Source organism: Silene latifolia, chromosome Y (genome assembly GCF_048544455.1).
Source record: "Silene latifolia isolate original U9 population chromosome Y, ASM4854445v1, whole genome shotgun sequence".
NCBI lineage: Eukaryota > Viridiplantae > Streptophyta > Magnoliopsida > Caryophyllales > Caryophyllaceae > Silene > Silene latifolia.
Genome location: NC_133538.1, coordinates 401,625,628 through 401,648,130, shown reverse-complemented (window position 1 = coordinate 401,648,130; position 22,503 = coordinate 401,625,628). Strand labels below are relative to the sequence as shown.

The 22,503-nt window shown below is 43.1% G+C and overlaps 1 protein-coding gene across 1 annotated transcript; it reads left to right on the top strand.

Moving 5' to 3' along the window:
* The first annotated feature begins 17,599 nt into the window (after positions 1–17,599).
* On the top strand, positions 17,600–19,243 carry LOC141632205 (uncharacterized). The gene is made up of 4 exons (XM_074444770.1): positions 17,600–17,758; positions 17,840–17,959; positions 18,016–18,834; positions 19,235–19,243. Exons 1-4 carry the CDS (start codon positions 17,600–17,602, stop codon positions 19,241–19,243), a joined length of 1,107 nt encoding a protein of 368 aa, XP_074300871.1.
* The last annotated feature ends 3,260 nt before the right edge of the window (positions 19,244–22,503 follow it).

Genomic DNA, 22,503 nt, shown 5'->3' with positions numbered 1-22,503 from the left:
TTCAAATCGTCAAGAGAAAAAAGAAATATTGTGTTTTTTTACAGAGATTCTCAATGGAACACACAACCTTCCACAACATAGGCATCAACTGATAAGATGGAACACCGATCGCCTTAATAACCTCAACCATAAGAGGAGAAAAAGGAATCTTATAACCTGCCCTGAAAGCCCAGTCATGGATACAGAACCAACCAGGACAAGCCCAGTCGGCCCTAATAGGAGAATTCTCAGGGATTCAGACTTTAGCATCAGTAAGGATGATCCCCTTATCCTTCAAAATCTTCTCAAACTCAGGCTTCAAACGATTTGCAACAGACTAATCCTCATTTAAAGCCTTCGTAGGCTTGAATTGAAAATCACCATGGAATATTGAGATCATCTCCAATGGAGAATCACTCGGCTTACTGATCGTGGAAGGTGGAGCAGCAGAAGAAGTAGGCAGATTTTCAGAAGAAGTTTCCACAGGATTCTAAGGAGGAGGGGTTGCAGGAACCGCTGCCCTGGTAGATTTCTTTTTTTTGCAGCCATTATTTGGGAAGAATTGATCAAAGATTGAAGAAGTTGGGAATTAACAGAACTGAAGAGAAAGATTTTTAAGAGAGAAATAAGAAGAATTGCTTTGGTGAGTTCAACTTAATGAAGCACGCAGGTATTTATAGTGTAGAAGATTAGGGTTTCAACCGCAAAGGAAGTGGATAATCATTAAGGAAGTTGCAGTAAATCTTACACACGTCATAAGCTGCAGTAAAATAGCCGTTAGAGGAAACTGACTAAGCATAACTTAACCGTTGGGTAATCTTCCTAAAAATAAAGTTATCTCCTCATTTTTTCGTCCTGGCACATTGAAAATAAGGAGATAATGGGCAACTGTTAGGCCTGGAAATCCGCAGACCTTCCTGATCAGTATCTCATCTAAACCTGACTGCCAGGCTATCAGGATGTTAGGCTATCAGGGCACACGAAGATAGGCGCCAGGCCATGGAGAGGACAACGGTCAAAATATCAGGATGATATTAGACCATAAATGCGTATTATAAAAGGATTATATACGCATCATTGAATGAGAAGATCTCGCAGTAAATGCAGTAATTAAGGGAGGAATATTTAGCCATTATTACAGGCAATAATGGAGAATAATCCGCATTCAATACCATATCAAGCAGCCGTTCAAGATTGTAGCTTATATAAGGAACACTTTGAAGACATTGGACTCATCTCGTTCTTACACAAGAAGAAGCATACACTTATATACGCAATACATAGAGAAATATAAGCATTGTTATTGTCATACAATTATTCTCCCAAATTACATAGTGAAATCCTCTCTTGGCTTGGTGCCCGTGGTTTTTTTCCCATTCAAGGGTTTTCCACGTACAAAATTCTTTGTCTCATTATTGTTATTGTTATTATATTTACATCTTTACATTTGACCCTGTCGACCTGACTAATAGACCATTTAGAGCTAGTTAACCTTGCATAACTCTACTCTGACCTGATTTCGCCTTGCGCAAAATCCACACAAAACACAAGGGTAAGTTCCTTTTATTAATTTTATAGCATTTGGTTGAGTTTCTTTAAAACCCTAATTAAGTGATTTGGAGGGTTTTGGGTGATTTTTATGTATGTGTTAGTAATTGAATGTATACATGTTATAGGAGGAGGATTCGTATAGGAGAATTCTGATTAGCTGCTAGATCGTCTGTGGTGATTGCTTTTCCAGGTAGGGTTTTCCCTACTCAGTATTAATTACATAAGTGTGGTTGGTGATTACTGTTGTTGTTGTATATCGTATTGGCATTGGATTCTGATTTGGTGATTATTGGTAGTGTAATGTGATTGTTGTTGTATAGCTATCTGTGATTTTTGGGGCGCGTCCCTGGCTGAGTGGAGTCACTTGCGGGAGTGGCTTCACGCCCTTGGTTCGCCCTCTGTGGAACCCGCCACAAGAGGGGATGTGCACATTAAGGAAACTTGGGTTTATCGCTCGATGAAGATGAGCGGGGATTTGGTGGGTACGGCTGCGGCCCCCCACTGGCGGCGTGGAGTACTTGTTGCGATGGGTACTCTGGAAGGGCTACACACCTTAGTGTGTAGTCAGTTGTGTGGAGATTTGAGATGGAGACTGGGGTTTGTTGAGCTGTTTGTGCTACTTGTGATATTGTTCTTTTATGGTATTTGTTTTATGTAATTAGTACTGACCCCGTTTAAATGTTTTAAAAACTATGGTGATCCATTCGGAGGTGGTGAGTAGTTATTGAGCAGGTATGATTGATGCGCATGGGATAGCTGGGTTGAGTCATCACGAGCTGCTTTAGAAGTCTTCCGCTGTGTCGAACATTATTCTTAGCTAGTTGGTTTAACATTTGAGGACTTTTGTATTTCCTTTTGTCAGTTTCGGTTTTGGTTGTATCGCTTTAAACTTTATTATTATTAAAGTACGTTTCGTTATTGTCTATTTTATTATCATTGCCTCGGGTAACCGAGATGGTAGCATTCTCATGCCTTAAGTGGTCCTGGTAAGGCACTTGGAGTATGGGGGTGTTATAAAGTGGTATCAGAGCGACGATCTTGAAACCTGTAACCAATGAACCTAATGAACATAGGGAGTCAAATTATAATGAACCTGGGGTAGAAGTTGTAGGAGTTAATGCAAAGACTTGGGAGACGTCCTAAAGTCGCGAACTTGCCCTACAATTTTGAACCGGTTACCATGGGATATGAGTTGGTATCGCTCTGTGTTTATCTTGTGAAGTGTGTACCTATATAGTGATGTGTGGCATGAATCGGTGGATGTTTGTATGTGGAGGATGGGGAATGTGTAGAGAAAATGGTGATGATGTGATTTATATGTTGTTGGTTGAAAGCATGATAATTGATTTACGATATGGCATTTTAGAAATATGGAAGGAAGGTTGCTTTTGCTTGAGTTATACAAAGAGTTATATACATATATATGTTGTGTTTGTCGTTTTGTATGAGATTTATATAGCTGAAAGTTTGAGTAAGAGCATGCGGGTAGCGTACGAGTCTGCATGACTCGATCGAGTGGGGGGTACTCGATCGAGTAGGAAGTATGTTCCATGGTTTGTGTATGATCTGACCGTCCATGGTCATTAATCTGTACGCCCCATGGCCAACAACGCCTTCTACCTGGTATGGTCCTTCCCATTTGTAGATGAATTTGTCTGCCTTTCGATTTTTGCTGTTTTGAAACACTTCACGGAGAACCAGGTCTCCTACCTCCAGGAGCCTGACTTTTACATTCTTGTTGTAGCTTCTGGAAACTGACTGCTTGTAGACAGCCAGACATATTTTTGCACTTGCTCGCAGCTCGTCTACCGTGTCCAAGCTCCTGGCCATCTCTACACTGTTCAGTTCCCCGGTCATACATCCATACCTGTGAGTTGGAACTAGAACCTCTGACGGAATTACCGCTTCTGCACCAAACACCAAGCTGAAGGGTGTTTGGCCTGTCGCTGTCTTTGGTGTCATTCTGTTTGACCATAATACTAGTGGCAATTCATCTGCCCACTTTCCTCCTAACTCCTGTAGCCTCCTTCTCAAGTTATCCATGATTATTTTGTTACTGGATTCAGCTTGCCCGTTGGATTTTGGAGTCCTAGGTGCTGATTTCTTTAGGGTGATGTTCTATCTGGCACAGTATCCCTCGACATCGTTTGAGATGAATTGTGACCCATTGTCGCATATGATTTCTGATGGGATACCAAACATGTAGATGATATTTCGCTTAATAAAAGAGATGACCTGCTTGTCTTTTACTTCTGTGAATGCTTCTGCTTCTATCCATTTGGAGAAACAATCTGTCATTGCTAGCATCCATATCCTGTTTCCTGTGGCTCTAGGCAGAGGACCCACTATATCCATTCCCCATGTCATGAATGGCCAAGGAGAAATGATGGGGTGTAGGGGCTCTACCGACTGATGGATCATTGGCGTTGAGCGCTGGCGGGCATCACACTTGTGGGCATATTCTACTGAGCCTGCCCTCATTGTGGGCCAGAAGTAGCCTTGTCTGAGGGCTTTGTTTGATAGACTCCTGCCCCTGCATGGTTTCCACATTCGCCACTATGGAGGGCATACAACACAGTCTGTGTTTCTTGCTTGTCCAGGCACCGAAAGTAGGGTCCGACCAATGATTTTTGAAAAGTATATCATCAATTAGTATGAATCTGGAGGCTTTCATTTTGAAACCTCTTATTTTCTTCTTGTCATCTGGCAGCTTGTTGTGTCGCAACCAATCTAGGTAGGGTGTCCGCCTTGATCCCGATCATCCGGGTCATTGGCCGATCATCTGGTGGCACCGGTATCTGGCCGCTAGCTGTCGTCTGATTGTCTGTAATCGCTGGCCATTTGTAGTTGTCTGAACTGCCACCTCATCTTGCTGGTCCTCCAGTTCTCCCCTGTCCACCTCTTCTAATTTTTGGATAGAAGGTTCCAGCATGTGCGCGATGGGGATGTTGGACAGTTCGGTTGGATTGAAAGTTGCCCCCAGATTTGCTAGGGCATCTGCCTCCACATTTTGATCTCTGGGGATCTGCTTGAGCTTGCAATCCTTGAATTTTTGCTTCAGCTCCTTTGCCACTTTCAAGTAGGCGATCATCTTCGAGTCCCTAGCTATGAATTCATCATTCACGTGGTTAACTATTAGCAAAGAGTCACTGGATATTTGCAGGTTCCTGACTCCCAACTCCAGAGCTAGCTGCATTCCTAGTATCAAGGCTTCGTATTCTGTTTCATTGTTAGTTGCCTAGAATTCACATCTCACTACTTGTGCTATCAGATCTCCTTGCGGTGACCGCAGGATTAGTCCTACACCCGCCCCCCTTTGGTTGGAGGCTCCATCGATGTGCATCTGCCAGACTTCTTCCTCCTTGTTCCCTTTGAGGGTTAAGATCTCTTCGTCTGCCAGATTTTGGATAGCTGGGCTGAAGTCTGACACAAAGTCTGCCAGTGCCTGCGACTTTATTGCTAATATTGGATCATACCTGATGTCGTATCCACTAAGATGTACGGACCATTTTGACATTCTGCCTGAGAGCTCAGGCTTCCTCATTACAGATTTCAATGGGTAATTGGTTACAACATGTATGGTGTGGGACTCAAAGTATAGGCGCACTTTGTAAGATGCAACTACCAGTGCTAGTACTAACTTTTCGAGAGATGTGTACCTGGTCTCTGCTGGCAGCAGAGACTTGCTTATGTAGTAAGCTGGCTTTTGCTCCTTATCCCGCTCCCTGACTATAAATGCGCTTACTGCTACCTCTATGACAGCTAGATATAGGTACAATGGTTCCCCTTGCTCCGGTTTTGATAGTAGTGGCGGGGTGCTGAGGTAGTGCTTCAGCTCCCTGAATGCCTTCTCGTGTTCTGCAGTCCACTCAAACTTATGGCTCTTTCTTAATATATCGTAGAATAGTCTGCACTTGTCTGAGGATCTTGAGATGAACCTGCTCAAAGCTGCCACTATACCAGCTAGTCTTTGTACATCCTTTGGTTTTTCTGGTGACTCCAGCTGTAATACGGCCTTATTCTGCTCAGTGTTGGTATCTATTCCTCTTTGAGTAACAATATAGCCTAAGAATTTCCCGGAAGAAACTCCAAAGGTGCACTTGGACGGGTTTAGCTTCATTTTGTATTTTCTGAGGGTGATGAATGTTTCTGCCAGATGCCGTATGTGATCCGTAGCTTTCTATGATTTCACCACCATATCGTCAATATATACCTCCATGGTTCTTCCTATTTGTTCTTTGAACATACGGTTGACCAGTCTTTGATATGTGGACCCTGCGTTTTTCAGGCCGAAGGGCATGACATTGTAGCAGTATATTCCTCTCTCGGACATGAATATTGTCTTCTCTTGGTCTGCAGGATCCATATTGATTTGATTGTAGCCACTCCAAGCATCCAGGAATGTCAACATCTCGTGTCCAGCTGTTGCATCCACCATTGCGTCAATCTGTGGTAGTGGGAAGGGATCTTTGGGACATGCTTTGTTGAGGTCAGTAAAGTCCACGCATACTCTCCACTTTCCATTCTTCTTGGGTACCACCACCACATTTGACAACCATTCTGGGTACTTCACCTCTCATATCTTGTTTGCTACTAGCAGGCTGTCTACCTCCTGGTTAATTACCTTATTTCTCTCAGCTTGCTTTCTTTGTTCGTCTCTGCTATATGGGTTTGCATCCTGGTTTCACATTGAGTTTGTGTGTTATGATAGGCGGATCTATCCCTATCATATCGTCATGGGACCATGCGAAACAGGTCATATTGGCTTGTAGGAACTTGACTAGGTGTTGTCTGAGGTTTCCTGTGCATCCTGCCCTTATTAGCACGGTCCTTTCAGGGTGCAGCTTGTCCAGGTTGATCTGATCCAACTCCTCGGCTGGGGGCTCAATGTATTCGTCCTGGACATGCTGCTTCTGTAATTGCTATGTTGGGGGGCTGGTTGTGCATTTCAATGCTTTCTTGTAACAGCCTCTAGCTTCCTCCCGGTCTCCTCATATTGTTTCTACTCCCCATAGTGTGGGAAATTTTATGCATTGGTGATATGTTGAGGGAACTGCCTTCATCAGGTGCAGCCATGGTCTTCCAAGAATGACGTTGTAGGTAGAGGGTCTATCTATGACCAAGTACCTTACCTGTTTGTTGACTCCTTCCACGTAGGTTGGGATTACTATCTTACCCAACGAGTTGGCTGTTTCTCCACTGAACCCTACCAGCGGGATGGTCTTCTTCTGCAAATCCTTCTCGCTGAACCCCATGTTTTCTATGGTTTTTAGCATGATTAAGTTGACCGAGCTACCAGTATCCACTAGGTCCTTTTTTACTGTGCAGTTGGCCATTGACAAAGTTATGATGAGTGCGTCGTTATGCTCTTGCTCGTCACGTATATCTCCATCGTCAAAAGCAACCGCAGGTAGATCACTATGACAAATTCTAAAAGAAGTTTCTGGTCTATCTCCCTTAGTCTCGGTAGCACGCCTTTTGGCTGCTGAATATGTTAACCCACTTATGTATGAGCCGCCTGTTATCACGTTTATTATCTTGGTGCATTTAGGTGGAGTTGCAGGCTTTGTGGAGCCTACCTTATCCTGCTGCTTGCCCCCACGTGGTAATAGGTGGCTTAGTTCTCCCTGTTCATATAGGTGTCTGATCTCCCTACGTAGTCTGTAATAGTCCTCTGTGTTATGCCCAATGTCACGATGGAACGTACAATTTTTCTTGCTGTCCTTTCGCCATGCCTGTCCCTCTACTGGTAGCCTGGGCCATCTTACCCCATCTCCCATCTCTCTGAGTGCTTTCAGAATTCCTCCGATGCCAGTTGTAAATCCACATTCTGCTAGTGTGGGGAGTTGCTGATTCTCTTCATTGTGGTCAACTCTGTTGACTCCCCTACCATATGGCATGTATCTCTCATCCTTCTTGCTAGTGGATTGCTTTCTATCCGACTTTTCCATGGCTGATGTGCTGGATATGCTTGGTGTATTTGGTATGCTGGCTCTGGCCAGGATATCTTCTTCCAATCTGATTGCAGCTGCTGCTTTGTCTTGCACCGCCTCAAAACTATGACAAGGGTGCATAGTCAGCTGCTTGTACAGGTCAGATTCATGGTGTAGGCTTCTCCTGAAGACTTCCACTGCTGTCGACACGTCACACTCCCGTACTGCCACCTTTCAATGTTGAATCTAGTGTTGTATTCTCCAATAGTCTCTCCAGCTCCCTGAACAATTCTGTACAAGTCTCCTACATGCTTTTACGGCTTCCGACTGCTTGCAAATTGCTGAGTGAATGCGTTTACCAGGTCGGCAAACGTGGATATTGACCTGTTGGGCAAGCTTATGAACCATCGGAGTGCTAGTCCCGACAGTGTGGATCCAAACCCTTTACACATACAGGCTTCTTTTACTTGTCCTACAGCCGTTACCGTCATCATTTTCTGCTTGTATTGGCTCATATGGTCAAAGGGATCTATCGTGCCATCAAAGAGAGGCATGTTTGGATTGGTGAATCCCTTTGGCATGGCGACGATGGATATGGCATCCACGAACGGATAGTCAGCATAACTGTCGGGTGCCGCCTTTTCGAGTGGATGTGGCAATCCTGGGACCCCCCTACTCAGCATCTCTCTTAACTCCAGGTACTGCTGGTTGGTCAGGCTTCCGGAGTCCTGGATTCGTCTGTCTGCTGTCTGTTGACTTGGAGCGCTGCTTCCATGTCTGAACTCTTGAAGGTTCTGATGTGGCATGGTAGCTAATGGGGTTGATGTCACGAGCCTTCCTTGATGCCAGTTTACCTGCGGGCTTCCTGCGGATCCTGTGCCAGGTGTCTGGTTAGTTATCACGAGATTATCAACTGAGAGATTACCTGGTTGTGCCTCTGCGCGGCCGGCTGGCTGCGAGCTGTCTGGTGTGATGTATCCTAACCCTTGTGAGGTTATCATTTCTCATGCTAACACTGCCGTTAGATCTAGTCTTGTTACCAGCTCGGCTGGTATCTGTCGAGGTTGACTCCTGCTACCTGATGCCCCCTGGGTAAGATCTACTACCGGGACCCAACCTTCATTCCCCGTACTGGCTAGAATGCTGGTCTGCTGCTTCATAAAGTCTATCTGTGCCCAGAGTTCCCTGTCCCTCTTCTTTGCTTCAGCTTATGCCTTTCTCTGGTCTTCTCGCATATCTTCCATTACTTTCTGAAGGTTCTCCATGCCACTAAGCAAGATTTGTGTTGGACTGGGTGGTGGAGTAAGGCCTGAACATGCTATGCCCCTGTCTGATCTAGTTTGGGCTGCCACAACATGAGTTCTGGGAGGTAGAGTGACTTTTGTCACGGAGGTGGTTCTTGGAGTGTGTCCAGGGGCCTGAGTTTGTGCCGCCGATGCTGGATTCTGAATTGGATTGGGTGGTATCGACGGCTGACCGCTCCCTGACACGACTGCTGATGCTTGTTTGTCCATTATATGTCTGAGTTAATCAACGATTGACGACCACAATGCCCCATGGTGAGCGCCAAACTGTTTTGGTGATTTTTACCGAACTATGTTGTATGAGGTCAATGCGGTCTTACTATTTTCGTATTGATTGTATGATTGCGTTTAATGCTAAATAAAATAATTAAGTACGTAAATAAAGGTTGACACGTGAGATTTGGTGACGCGGAAAACTAAATGTGGGAACAACCGCGGGAAGGGACGGTACCCTTCCAAGTATTGCACTAGCTTGTTAATCAGAGAACGAGTACAATGGAGACGATATGTAAATTTAGCTTGCACAATATGTCGCGTGTATGCGTGAGATCTTGAATGCCCTTTCTTGGTTGCTCCTTTGGCTATTTATAGGGTAAGAACCCTAGATATGCTCTTTCTCGTTTATGGTAAGGAATATTACTTCTACTGCAACTTTTTCCATAACGGGTCGTCTCCCTCCACTCTCCTTGATCTTCCTGAATTCTCCCTAAGATCTTCCTGAAGGCTTTCCAAAACACGGGACTCCTCCATCAGCGGGCTTCTCCTCTATTGCTTACTTTCTTGGCCCAACTCCTTAAGCGGATTCCTCTTGCCTTTGGGGTTCCTGTGATTGACCTACCCCCGCGGCCCAATTCTTCAGAGGGGTCCATCTCATGCTAGGCTAAAGTGCAGATTTTAGCCCAAACAGTGATATTTATGGAGACATAGTAATGACTAGGTAATGATATAATGATGATGATGGCTATTATTTAGGGGAATTGTTTGTACGTAGTATTCTTGAGCTAGGTAGTATACGCCGTCTTGTGTATGTATGGATATGGATCCACTCTAGTGGGTTTATTAGGGTTCCCCACTTAATTACCTTGTTCCTCAAGGTAGAGTTTGGTATCAATTTGGACTTTCCTTATTCAGAATTTGGTAACAATTTGGACTTCCTTATCTCACTCGTGGTCTCGCCGATATCTCAGTCCAAGCTGAGTTCTTATTCCTTCGGTCCGTGGACTCGACTCCCCCACGTATGACATGGGTCCATTTGCTTAATTACTTACCCACTCGTCTCGTGCCACGTAGCTTAGGCCAAATAGTGAATTTTGGCCCAAACAAATACATTAAATTAAAGGATAGCGATAAGGCGCCACCCGGTGGTCGGTGGCACCGAATTTTGGCGCCAACATAATTAAAGAAAAATAAAAATAAAAAAAGAAAATGTTAGTTTTTGTTTTTGCGCCAAAATTTTAAGAATAGATATGTAATTCAATATCTATTCAATTAAAGTAAAACTCTAACTAAACTAAATTCATCTATAACATTTTATATCAAAACAATTCATCCAATATGAATCTAATTTAGACTAGACCATGTTCATCCGTGAAGACCGTGATTACGTTTTTTCATTTACTACAACTAATTTTAAACCCGTGCAAATTGCACGAGCATGTAATTTAATGATTATTATTACAAAATCTTTATAAAAAATCATGATTATATATTGGAAATGTCTTTATTGGTCAATTTGATCTTTCACACTAATATGATCCATTTTTCATCTAATAATTATTTGTGATATGAGGATTGTTATGGAGAGCGGTTGTTAAGTCTTGGTCGAAGCAGTGAAGCATCGTTCGATTGGTAGAAGTGATTTTTATTTGATTTTAGACGATATTATTTCTTCTAGTAGTTCATTTATTGCTATTAAGTGGTCGTTTATAGATAAGGAGTTTAATAAGGTTGCTCATGAGCTTGCTCGGTTTATGCCATGGCAAGTTGGTAAATGTGTTTGATCGAGTAGTGTACCGTTGAACATTGTTAATGTTGCTTCACATGATTTATTATTAGTAAATGGCTAACCTCTTTGAGGGGTTTCTTTTAAAAAAATTGATTACAAATATTTATTGATTTATTCATAAAATGTTAATAACGAATATCTCTAATCAAATTCAATCCTTCCAATTAATTTTTTGAGGTCACGCTTTACAAAATCTCATCATAAATAAATTAAAAATATGAAAATCTGCAATGTGTGAGATATTTTAATTAAAGGTAAAAAATGATTGGGACGGAGAAAGTAATCCTTTTAGTGATATTCTGAAAGGTTTGTCACCAATATAAAATATCAAGTCGTCAACTTAAAATCATATGTTAATAACTAATCGTGTTTGGACTTTTCATATTTTAGATTCGGCTTATCGTAAAGAGAGTTACTAAAATAAAAAGCGTAGCATAATGAGCTAACATATTCTATTATAATCTTGTCTTACATAAAAATTATACTCCCTTCATCTCATTTATATTGCCTTAATTTCTATTTTTTTTAGATTAATTTTAGGAGAAAGGAAACAATAAAATTGGGATGAAGAGATTATACGATTGAAATTGATATGTGATTCTCGTCGTTCGTAATCATTTCAGATGAAATACATTATAATTATGTATTTAATTTTTTAATTACAGTATGTATTTGTTGATTATTTAAGAAAAATTCATTGCAAATGTATGTGTTGAGAAAGAAATTAAATCACCTAAATTGGGACCCCCACCTTTGATTAGAAAAGAATTTTTTTTTTCAAAAAATCTACGTAGTTTTTTTTATGCTAACAATAAAGCAATGAAAATAATATGCAAAATAAAATGTGAAATTAATTGTTTTTTTTTTTCAAGCTGACCCTACCATTATTGAAAAAATGAATTTTTTTTCCTAGATATAAGGAACCAATGGGAACTCTCTGAAAGAGTTCCATTTTATACTATGTAGATATCATAATCATCTTAATAATAAAGATTATTAATAATGCGAAAATTGGCATAATCAAAATTGGGAAAATTTATATTTTATTATTTAATAGTTAGTATATAAAATTCTAGTTAAATTGTTAGTTTATTATTTAATATTTTTTTTTGTAAGATACGTACAAAACATAAACATTTACGTATAAACCATGGCGGTTTTTGCGAAATTAATTCCAGATTATTTGATGCGGGTCCCACCTTTACTGTTAAAAAAAAACTGCATATGATGATATAGACTCATGAGGATGCTTGAAATGTTCTTGTATTTATATAGATAAGATTCGTTGATCATCTACAATTCTATATATGAAAGAGAAAATTTATTCCAAAAAAAAAAGAGAGAGAAAGTTTATTACGATCTCTCACTAAAGAAGACCCTAATATTATCAATGTTTCTGCGTTTCGAACTCTAATATATATGGTAGGTAGTATCTACTGCCTTTCTACGAATCAAGTACTACACCATTTCTTTATCCAAAGACACCAAAGTACATGGCACTATTTGTTTACAGATTGCCGGCAAACAGCAAAATGCAATGCTTCCCCAGTATAGAAGCCACATATATGGGTGTTTATTGTGTTGATATTCTTCCCCAAAACGTTGCAAAAAGCTTGGAAAATCCTTACGTACAAATTTTTTTATTTACAATTCATTATTGTTACAACTATAATTAAATATGTAATTTCGAAATTTTTTGTTAAATTTTTTGGATTTTTTCGAGGTTACCTTATAGTATAACCCCTTCGCCCCCGCTGAAATTTTTCACCCCAGCTGGTCTAAAATCCTACCTCCGCCACTGTTTAGAATTAATAATAAATTGCTAATATTAAAATTCTACGGTAATAAAACAGTAGGTATGCCCTGTCTACTAGCATACTATTTTATCTTTAGTGGTCAGGGGTTGGGGTTCGATTCCTGACTCTCGTGAAAGAACAGACCATGGTCGAGTTCTTCCCACTGCCTAACTTATATTTTTGAGGTACTTGGTAATTTAGTTGCTGTTATGATGACGGCAAACCGGTGGTGTTGAACTGCGTTAGACAAGCTGAAGCCAGAATTGCTTGTAACTTAAAATGTATGTATAATTGTATTTATGTTTTTTTTAATCATCTAAATTTTGTGATTTTAGTATACTCTTGTTTGGTCAATTTGAGTCTATTTTATTTTGCATATACTCATGATATACTCTTTCCATCTCAATCAAAGAGAAGGTCAGAGCTGTTCCCATGCTGCGTCTCTTCCGTCGACGTTGTCAGGTGTTTGGGCCAAATTCCGAATATTGGCCTAATAGGGAGCAAGCCCATCAAGACTGCTGAGCACATTGGGCCGAGTAGATTAGCAACAACAAATGGCCCGTGAACAGAAGAAACCCGCGTGTTGTGGAATCATCAGGGAGAATTCAGGGAGATTTTAGGGAGATCAGGGAGAATAGAATACAAGGTCGCGTTTATGGAAAGAAGCATGGCAGGACTAATATTACTTGCCATAAAAGGAGTAGGACACGACTAGGGTTCCTACCCTATAAATAGCCAAGAAGACAAGGAAGAAGATTCATTCAAGAACTATCATACAATCATAACGCAATTGCACTAGCTAGACCATCGTGCCGTCACCTTTGTACTTAATCTCATATTCAAAGCTAGTGCACTCATTAGAAGGGTATCGTCCCTTCTTGCGGTCGTTTCCCATATTGGGTTTTCCGCGTCACCAAATCTTTTGTGTTAACCCTTTATTTACGTCTACAATTTCCTTACTTAGCACAAACATAATTTACTCAATTGTCATACAATGAATAAGACCACATTAACCATACTTAACCTAATTCGGTAGAAAATTACCAAAACAGTTTCGTGCCCACCGTAGGGCATTGTGGTCGTCAATCGTTAATTACTTAGACACATAATGGCCAAACAAACATCAGAAGCTGTGTCAGGAAGCGGTCAGCCGTCGATACCACCAAATCCTATCCAAAATCCAGCATTGGCGGCTCAAACTCAGGCATCCGGACACACTCCTAGAACCACATCGGTGACAAAAGTCACTTTGCCTCCCAAAACTCCTGCTGTGGCGGCGCAATCTAGATCAGACAGGGGAACAGGAAGTTCAGGCCTCACTCCACCGCCTATGTCCAACACAAACCTTGCTTAGTGGCATGGAAAATCTGCAGAAGGTTATGGAAGGTATGCGAAAATACCAGAGGAAGGCAGAAGCTGAGGCAAGGAAGAGGAACAGGGAACTCTGGGCGCAGATAGAAATTTTGAGACAACAATCCAGCACACCAGCAAGCACGGAGGATGAAGGTCGGGGCCCAGAAGTAGATCTCACCCAGGGGGCATCGGGCAGCAGGAGTTAACCTCGGCAAATACCAGCCGAACTGGTAACAAGATTAGATCTGACAGCAGTACCAACAGGAGAAAGGATAATCCCACAAGGACTTGGATACCTCACACCAGACAGCTGGCAGCCTGCCAGCCGTGTGAAAATACAACCAGGTAACATCCCAGCTAGTAATCTCGTGATAACTAACCAAACAATAGGTGCAGGATCCACAGGTAGTCCGCAGGTAAGATGGCACCAGGGAACGCTCGTGACTTCATCCCCATTAGGTAGCACGCTGCATCAGAATCCTCAGGAATTCAGGCTTGGTAGCAGCACTCTGAATCAGCAGATAACAGACATACGTAGCTCAGACTCAGGAAGCCTGACCAACCAGCAGTATCTAGAACTGAGGGAGATGCTAAGCAGGGTCCCAAGACTCCCACCTCCACTCGAGAAGGCAGCACCCGACAGTTATGCTGACTCGCCATTCGTGGATGCAATATCTGTTGTCGCCATGCCAAAGGGGTTCAAAAATCCAAACATGCCTCTCTTTGATGGCACAACAGATCCCTTTGACCACGTAAGCCATTAGAAGCAAAAAACGATGACAGTAACAGCCGTCGGACACGCAAAGGAAGCCTGTATGTGCAAGGGATTTGGATCCACGCTGTCGGGACCAGCACTCCGGTGGCTCGTAAGTCTGCCTAACAGATCAATATCCACGTTTGCCGACCTAGTGAACACATTTACCCAGCAATTCGCAAGCAGCCGGAAGCCACAAAAACATGCAGGCGACTTGTACAGAATTGTTCAAGGCGCAAATGAGACCATTGGGGAATACAACACCAGGTTCAATAATGAGAAGGTGGTAGTACGGGAATGCGATGTGTCAACAGCAGTGGAAGCCTTCAGAAGGGGCCTACACCATGAGTCAGACCTATATAAGCAGCTGACTATGCACCCTTGTCATAGCTTTGAAGCGGTGCAGGAGAAAGCGGGAGCTGCGATCAGATTAGAAGAAGACATCCTAGCTAGAGCCAGCCTACCAAGTACGTCAAGCGTATCCAGCACATCAGCCATGTAGAAGTCAAATAGAAAACAACCCACCAATAAGAAGGAGGAAAGGTACAGGCCATATGGTAGGGGAATCAACAGAATCGACAACAGAGAAGAGAATCAGTAACTCCCCACACTGGCAGAATATGGATTCACAACTGGCGTCGGAGGAATCCTAAAAGCACTAAGGGAGATGGGAGACGGGGTAAGGTGGCCCAGGCCACCAGTAGAAGGACAGTCATGGCGAAAAGACAGTAAGAAAAAATGTGAGTTCCATCGTGACATTGAGCATAACACGGAAGATTGCTACACTCTGCGCAGGAAGATTAGGCGCCTGTATGAACAGGGGGAGCTGAGCCACCTATCACCATGTGGGGGCAAGCAGCAAGATAAGGTAGGTTCCATGAAGCCCGCGGCACCACCTGCATGCACCAAAATAATAAATGTGATAACAGACGGCTCAGACTTAAGCGAGTTAACATATTCAGCAGCCAAAAGGCGTGCTTCTGAAACCAAGGGAGACAGACCAGAGACTTCCTACAGGGTTTCCCACAACGATCTGCCTGCTGTCGCTTTTGACGAGGAGGATGCACATGACAGTCAGGAACATCATGATGCACTTATCATAACACTATCAATGGTCAATTGCACGGTTAGAAAGGTTCTGGTAGATACTGGTAGTTTTGTCAACCTAATCATGTTAAAGACCATAGAAAACATGGGATTCAGCGAGAAAGACTTGCAGAAGAAAACCATCCCGCTGGTAGGGTTCAGTGGAGAAATAGCTAACTCATTGGGAGAAATCATGATCCCAACCTATGCAGGAGGAGTCAATAAACAGGTAAGGTACTTGGTCATAGACTGACCATCTACCTACAATGTTATTCTTGGAAGGCCATGGTTGCATCTGATGAAAGCAGTTCCCTCAACATATCATCAATGCGTAAAGTTCCCCACACTATGGGGAGTAGAGACAATACGAGGAGACCAGGAGGAAGCCAGAGGTTGTTACAAGAAGGCGTTAAAATGCACTGCCAACCCTCCAGCATAGCAATTATAGAAACAACATGTCCAGGACGAATACATTGAGCCTCGAGCCGAGGAGTTAGATCAGATCAACCTGGCCAAGCTGCACCCAGAAAGAACTGTGCTAATAGGGGCAGGATGCATAGGAGACCTCAAACAGCACCTAGTCAAATTCTTGCAGGCCAATATAGATTATTTCGCGTGGTCCCATTACGACATGATAGGGATAGATCCATCCATCATAACACACAAACTCAGCGTAGACCCAGGATGCAAGCCCATCCAGCAGAGACGAAGAAAATTCGCAGCTGAAAGGAATAAGATAATCGATCACGAAGTAGACAGCCTGCTAGCGGCAAACAAGATAAGAGAGGTAAAGTATCCAGAGTGGCTATCAAACGTAGTAGTGGTGCCCAAGAAGAATGGAAAGTGGAGAGTATGCGTGGAATTCACCGATCTCAACAAAGCATGTCCAAAGGACCCCTTCCCACTACCACACATTGACGCAATAGTGGATGCAACAGCTGGACATGAAATGTTAACATTCTTAGACGCCTGGAGTGGTTACAATCAAATTAAAATAGATCCAGCAGATCAGTAGAAGACAACATTCATGTCTGAAAGGGGGATATACTGCTACAACGTCATGCCCTTCGGCCTAAAAAATGCAAGCTCTACATGTCAAAGGTTGGTCAACCGGATGTTTAAAGAGAAAATAGGAAGAACTATGGAGGTATATATTGACGATATGGTGGTGATGTCAAATAAAGCCAAGGATCACATGCATCATCTGGCAGAAACACTCAGCACCCTCAGAGAGTACAACATGAAGTTAAACCCCTCCAAATGCACCTTTGTAGTTTCATCCTGAAAATTCTTGGGCTACATCGTGACTCAAAGGGGAATAAAGGCTAGCACAGAGCAGATTAAAGTAGTATTACTGCTAGAGTCACCAGAAAAGCCGAAAGATACGCAAAGGCTAGCAGGCAAGGTGGCAGCTTTGAGTAGATTCATCTCGAGATCCTCAGATAAGTGCAGGCTATTCTATGATATATTGAGGAAGAGCCAGAAGTTCGAGTGGACTACAGACCATGAGCAGGCATTCAGGGAGCTGAAACAATACCTCAGCAACCCGCTGTTACTATCAAAACCAGAACAGGGAGAACCGCTGTTTCTCTATCTAGCTGTCACGGAGGTAGCAGTAAGTGTGGTCCTAGTCAGAGAGCAGGACAAGGAGCAAAAGCCAGTCTAATATGTAAGCAAGGCTCTCCTGCCAGCAGAGACTAGGTACACATCTCTTGAAAAATTGGTACTAGCACTAGTTTAGCATCTTACAAAATGCGCCCCTACTTTAAGTCCCACACCATGTTGTGACCAATTATCCACTAAAATCTGTAATGAGATAGCCTGAGCTGTCAGGCAGAATGTCAAAATGGTCCGTACACCTTAGTGGGTACGACATCAGGTATGATCCAAGAACGGCGATAAAGTCGCAGGCGCTGGCATATTTTGTGTCAAATTTCAGCCCAGCTATCCATAATCTGGCAGACGAGGAGATCCTAACCCTCAAAGGGAACAAGGAGGTAAAAGTCTGGCAGATGCACATTGATTGAGCCTCCAACCAAATGGGGGCAGGTGTAGGGCTAATCTTGCGATCTCCGCAGGGAGACCTGATAGCGCAAGTAGTACGATGTGAATTTAAGGCAACTAACAATGAAACAGAGTATGAAGCCTTAATACTAGGAATGCATCTAGCCCTGGAGTTGAGAATCAGAAATCTACAGGTATTCAGTGACTCCTTACTGATAGTTAACCATGTGAATGATGAATATATAGCTAGAGACTCAAATATGGTAGCCTACCTAAAAGTGGCAAAGGAGCTCAAACAAAAATTCAGAGATTGCAAGCTCAAGCAGGTCCCCAGAGACCAGAATGTGGAGGCAGATGCCCTAGCAACTCTGGGGCAACCTTCAAACCAACCAAGCTGGCTAATATCCCCATCGGACATGTGTTGGAACCATCAATCCAAAAATTAGAAGAAGCAGATAAAGGAGAACTGGAAGATCAGCAAGACGGGGCGACAGTTATAGCAAGCACAGATGGCCAGACAGCTGTCCCGCCAAACGATCAGCCTGCTGATCAGAAAGATGAATGGGACTGGCGAACGCCCTACCTAGATTTGTTGAGACATGGCAATCTGCCAGATGGCAAGAAGGAGGTAAGGGGTTTTAGAATGAAAGCCTCCAGATTCACACTAATTGACAATGTACTTTTTAGAAAGTCACTGGCAGGACCTTACTTACGGTGTCTGAATAAACAAGAAGCACAGACTGTGTTGCATGCCCTCCAGAGTGACGAATGTGGAAACCATGCAGGGGGCAGGATTCTGTCAAACAAAGCCCTCAGACAAGGCTATTTCTGGCCCAGAATAAGGGCAGACTCAGCTGAATATGCTCGGAAATGCGACGCTTGCCAGTGCTCGGCGCCAATGATCCATCAGCCAGCAGAGCCCTTACATCCCATCATTTCCCCCTGGCCATTCATAACATGGGGAATGGACATCGTGGGTCCTCTGCCTAAAGCTACGGGAAACAAATTATGGATGCTGGCAATGACAGACTATTTTTCCAAATGGATAGAAGTAGAAGCACTCACAGAGGTAAAAGACAAACATGTCATCTCTTTTATCAAACGTAATATCATCTGCATGTTTGGTATCCTGTCAGAAATCATATGTGACAATGGATCACAATTCATCTCAAACGATGCGGAAGGATACTGTGCCAGGTGGAACATCTCTCTGAAAAAGTCAGCACCCAGGACTCCAAAGTCCAACGGGCAAGCTGAATCCAACAATAAGATCATCATGGATAACTTAAGAAGGAGATTACAGAAGTTAGGAAGAAAATGGGCAGATGAGTTGCCACTAGTGCTATGGTCAGATAGAACGACGCCAAAGACAACGACAGGCCAGACACCCTTCAGCCTGGTGTTTGGCGCGGAAGCAGTTCTTCCATCAGAGGTTCTAGTTCCAACTCACAGGTATGGATGTATGACAGGGGAATTGAACAGTGCAGAGATGGCTAGGAGCCTAGACACGATAGATGAGCTACGAGCAAGTGCAAAGATACGTCTGGCTGCCTACAAGCAGTCAGTCGCCAGAAGTTACAACAAGAACGTAAAAATCAGGCTCCTGGAGGTAGGAGACCTGGTTCTCCGTGAAGTGTTCCAAAACACCAAGAATCGTAAGGCAGGTAAATTCGCCTACAAGTGGGAAGGACCATACCAGGTAGAAGGCGTTGTTGGCCATGGGGCATACAGATTGATGACCATGGACGGTCAAATCATACACAAACCATATAACATACTTCACCTGAAGAGGTATCACTTTTGATAACAAGTAGAGTTTAGTGTACAGAGTAGTGTATCCAAAAAAGCCAATAAAAAAAGAAAAAAAAAACTGTAGTAGGCATACTACCAATTTTGTTCCAGTTCTTTTCTCTTGTTTATCTGAACTTTAAAACTATTATTAGAGCTGTGTGGTCTGTAGCTTCCTGGGACCACAATTGCTCTGGTACCCCATGAGACAGCATCAGGTACTTCACATCGCTCTGGTGGAATTTTTTGTTTTCAAGCTTCTTTGAATGCATCATTCTGAACTCTAATATCTATGGTACATTGAAAGTGTTGCTAGCAGGACCGTGAATTGCAAACGCGGGGTGACAAGGCACATGACACTCCAACATGCCTAACCTAAATTCTCCTATAGGACCACCCTGACCAGGCGGCTTGTGGAACATAGGAAAGGGAACCTGGCTGACAGCTTAAAGCTCATCCAGCTACCCTGGATACCACCCCCAAATGTAGCTCTAAATACCGAGTACTCGACGCAATCAATTAGGGCCTCAGCATGCATGCACACACATATGGAAAACAAGGATCTCTGAGCTACCAGAATCCTGCAACATTCCACTGGTCCTAGAATGACGATAAACTTGCCTAAGGTACGCCCCTGTTGGCTTTAAACATGATGAACACACCTTGCGTCATGAACAAGGTTAAGTAGTCAGAATGCGGCATATGCCTAAATCAGTCATTGGACTGACACGATAGCTAGCTCAATCTAAATCAGCCTTCTCAGGCTGACACGACTGGTCTAAATCAACCTCCTCGGTTGACACGGCCACCTCACCCAGAATGCGGCATATGCCTAAATCAGTCATTGGACTGACACGGCAGCTAGCTAAGTCTAAATCAATCTTCTCAGGCTGACACGACTGGTCTAAATCAACCTCCTACGTTGACACGGCCGCCACCAACTAAAGCCAGCTAGTAGGCTGGCACGGCAGCTTCCTAAGCTAAGTATATAAAAGCTAAAAGTTACGATATAAACGAAACTTGCCAATACTGGCCAAGAAGTATTTCAAAATACGGTCAAGCACGCCATTAAGGCAGGCATAGCCCTAAGTTCAGACAACCACCACCATGGCGGACAACACAAAACAAAAGTGTTTAAAAATTCTTACAAGTCTGCACCACACAGGGTCAGACTACCATTCAAAGAAAGAAAAAATAAAAATAAAACTTTTAACTAGAGGCCAAATCAATGACCTCCCTTTCTGGTACCTCTTTTGCCTTCTCCTGCTGACCCTCCGTTTTAGGTACAGGACAAGGTTGCACGCCCTCAGTTCCAGCAGCCTCTTGAGCTCCCTGAGCAATGGCAGCCTCCTCAGCAGCCGTCTGCTCCATCAGCGCTGGAGAATTCACCTCGCCAACCTCAGGCATCAGCACGCTCAAGTCAAGCTGAACAGGGTAAAGGGTCTCCAACTGCCTCTCTTCCTCCTCTATAGCCTGCAGAGTTGGAGGCTCAGCAAGCACAGCACGCATCCCGCTGATCTTTCCCCGCCAGGTAGCATAAGCGACAATGTTGGTGGCAAGGGAGATCAGCTCACTGATCTTTTCGTCAGAGCGCTTAAGGGAATCAGCGAAAGTACTGCACACTTCTTGAGTGCGCACCAACTGATCAGCTCCCTCCTTCAATTTCTTCTTGGCGCCAGCTAGTTCAGCCTTCAGCTCCACCACATGCCCCCTCAGGTCAGAGCGCTGCTGCTCCAAGTTAGCAATGGTCCCAGTCAGTTCCTGATTCTTGGCATTGGTGGCACGACTAGTGGTCTGCACTACGTTGATCATCTTCATATTATAAAGAGCCGACTGGAAGGCCTGTTAGCAGAAAAGAAAGGGTTAGCAGATTTAGCATGGAAAGATTCAGAGCAGGCAGCAGAAGAGAAGTACTCACCATGAAAGCGATGTGCACGTCGTTCTCCGCCATCTCTTCTGGGGAGAATTCCGAGAAAGCTTCCACCAAGGAAGGGAAGAGGATCTGGTCGATCTCAGGCCAATATGGCACCTTGTCTATATTCCCAAAGCCATCGGGAAAATGGGCAATTGTGACACCCCGCGATAACGAGGAAAATATAACTAATAAATTAAAGCGGAAATTTAGGAAATTTTTGAAACTTTTAAAATTTAAAGCGCAAGTTCATTAAAATACAAAACACAAATAAAGAATGCAGAATTAAAGTTTAAATTATACAAACGTGATAGTCGAGGTGAGGGAAAATATATCCCTCGAATGACAATATAATAAAAGGTGAGTTTAAACAATCCTAATAAACCAACTACTAGGCCAAAGTGATCGCTAGCTCACACATGTCTTCACCCCATGAACGCACCACTAATACCTGTCATTCATGTAAACATGAACGCCACAGTCAGTTGGGAGTAACTCAAGGTTCTCCCAGCCACAAAATGTCAAAACGAACATAACAGGGAACTAAAACAGGTAAGTCATATAAGATGCATACAAAAGATAAGAATATCAAGTCTATATGTAAACATGGAAAATAATTGAGATTGAACAAGATAGGCCAACATTAGCTTAATAAAGATCCAACTGATCATATGAGACAATTAAATAACATGAAAGACATAAATACGGTAATCTATACCAAAGCACGCATTTCAAGGAAATACAACATAGATGTGAGATTAGAATTCGAGTCATGTGAAGCAGTTAAGTAGGGATCAATTATTAGAAACTGTAGCCATTACTTGGAAAACCATTTAGCAAACATTGCACGGGACGTGGCTACTAATGTCACATTCATACTTATGGCTTGCATCTCACCATAAGAACGGATGGGAGCATCAATCTCGACGATCATATCGCAACTAGAGGAATTATAGCTCACCCCTAGTATCCGATAGGACCAAGACAAACACACAAGGCATAACTCTTGCCTTGAAGAACAAATACCAATATCTATAA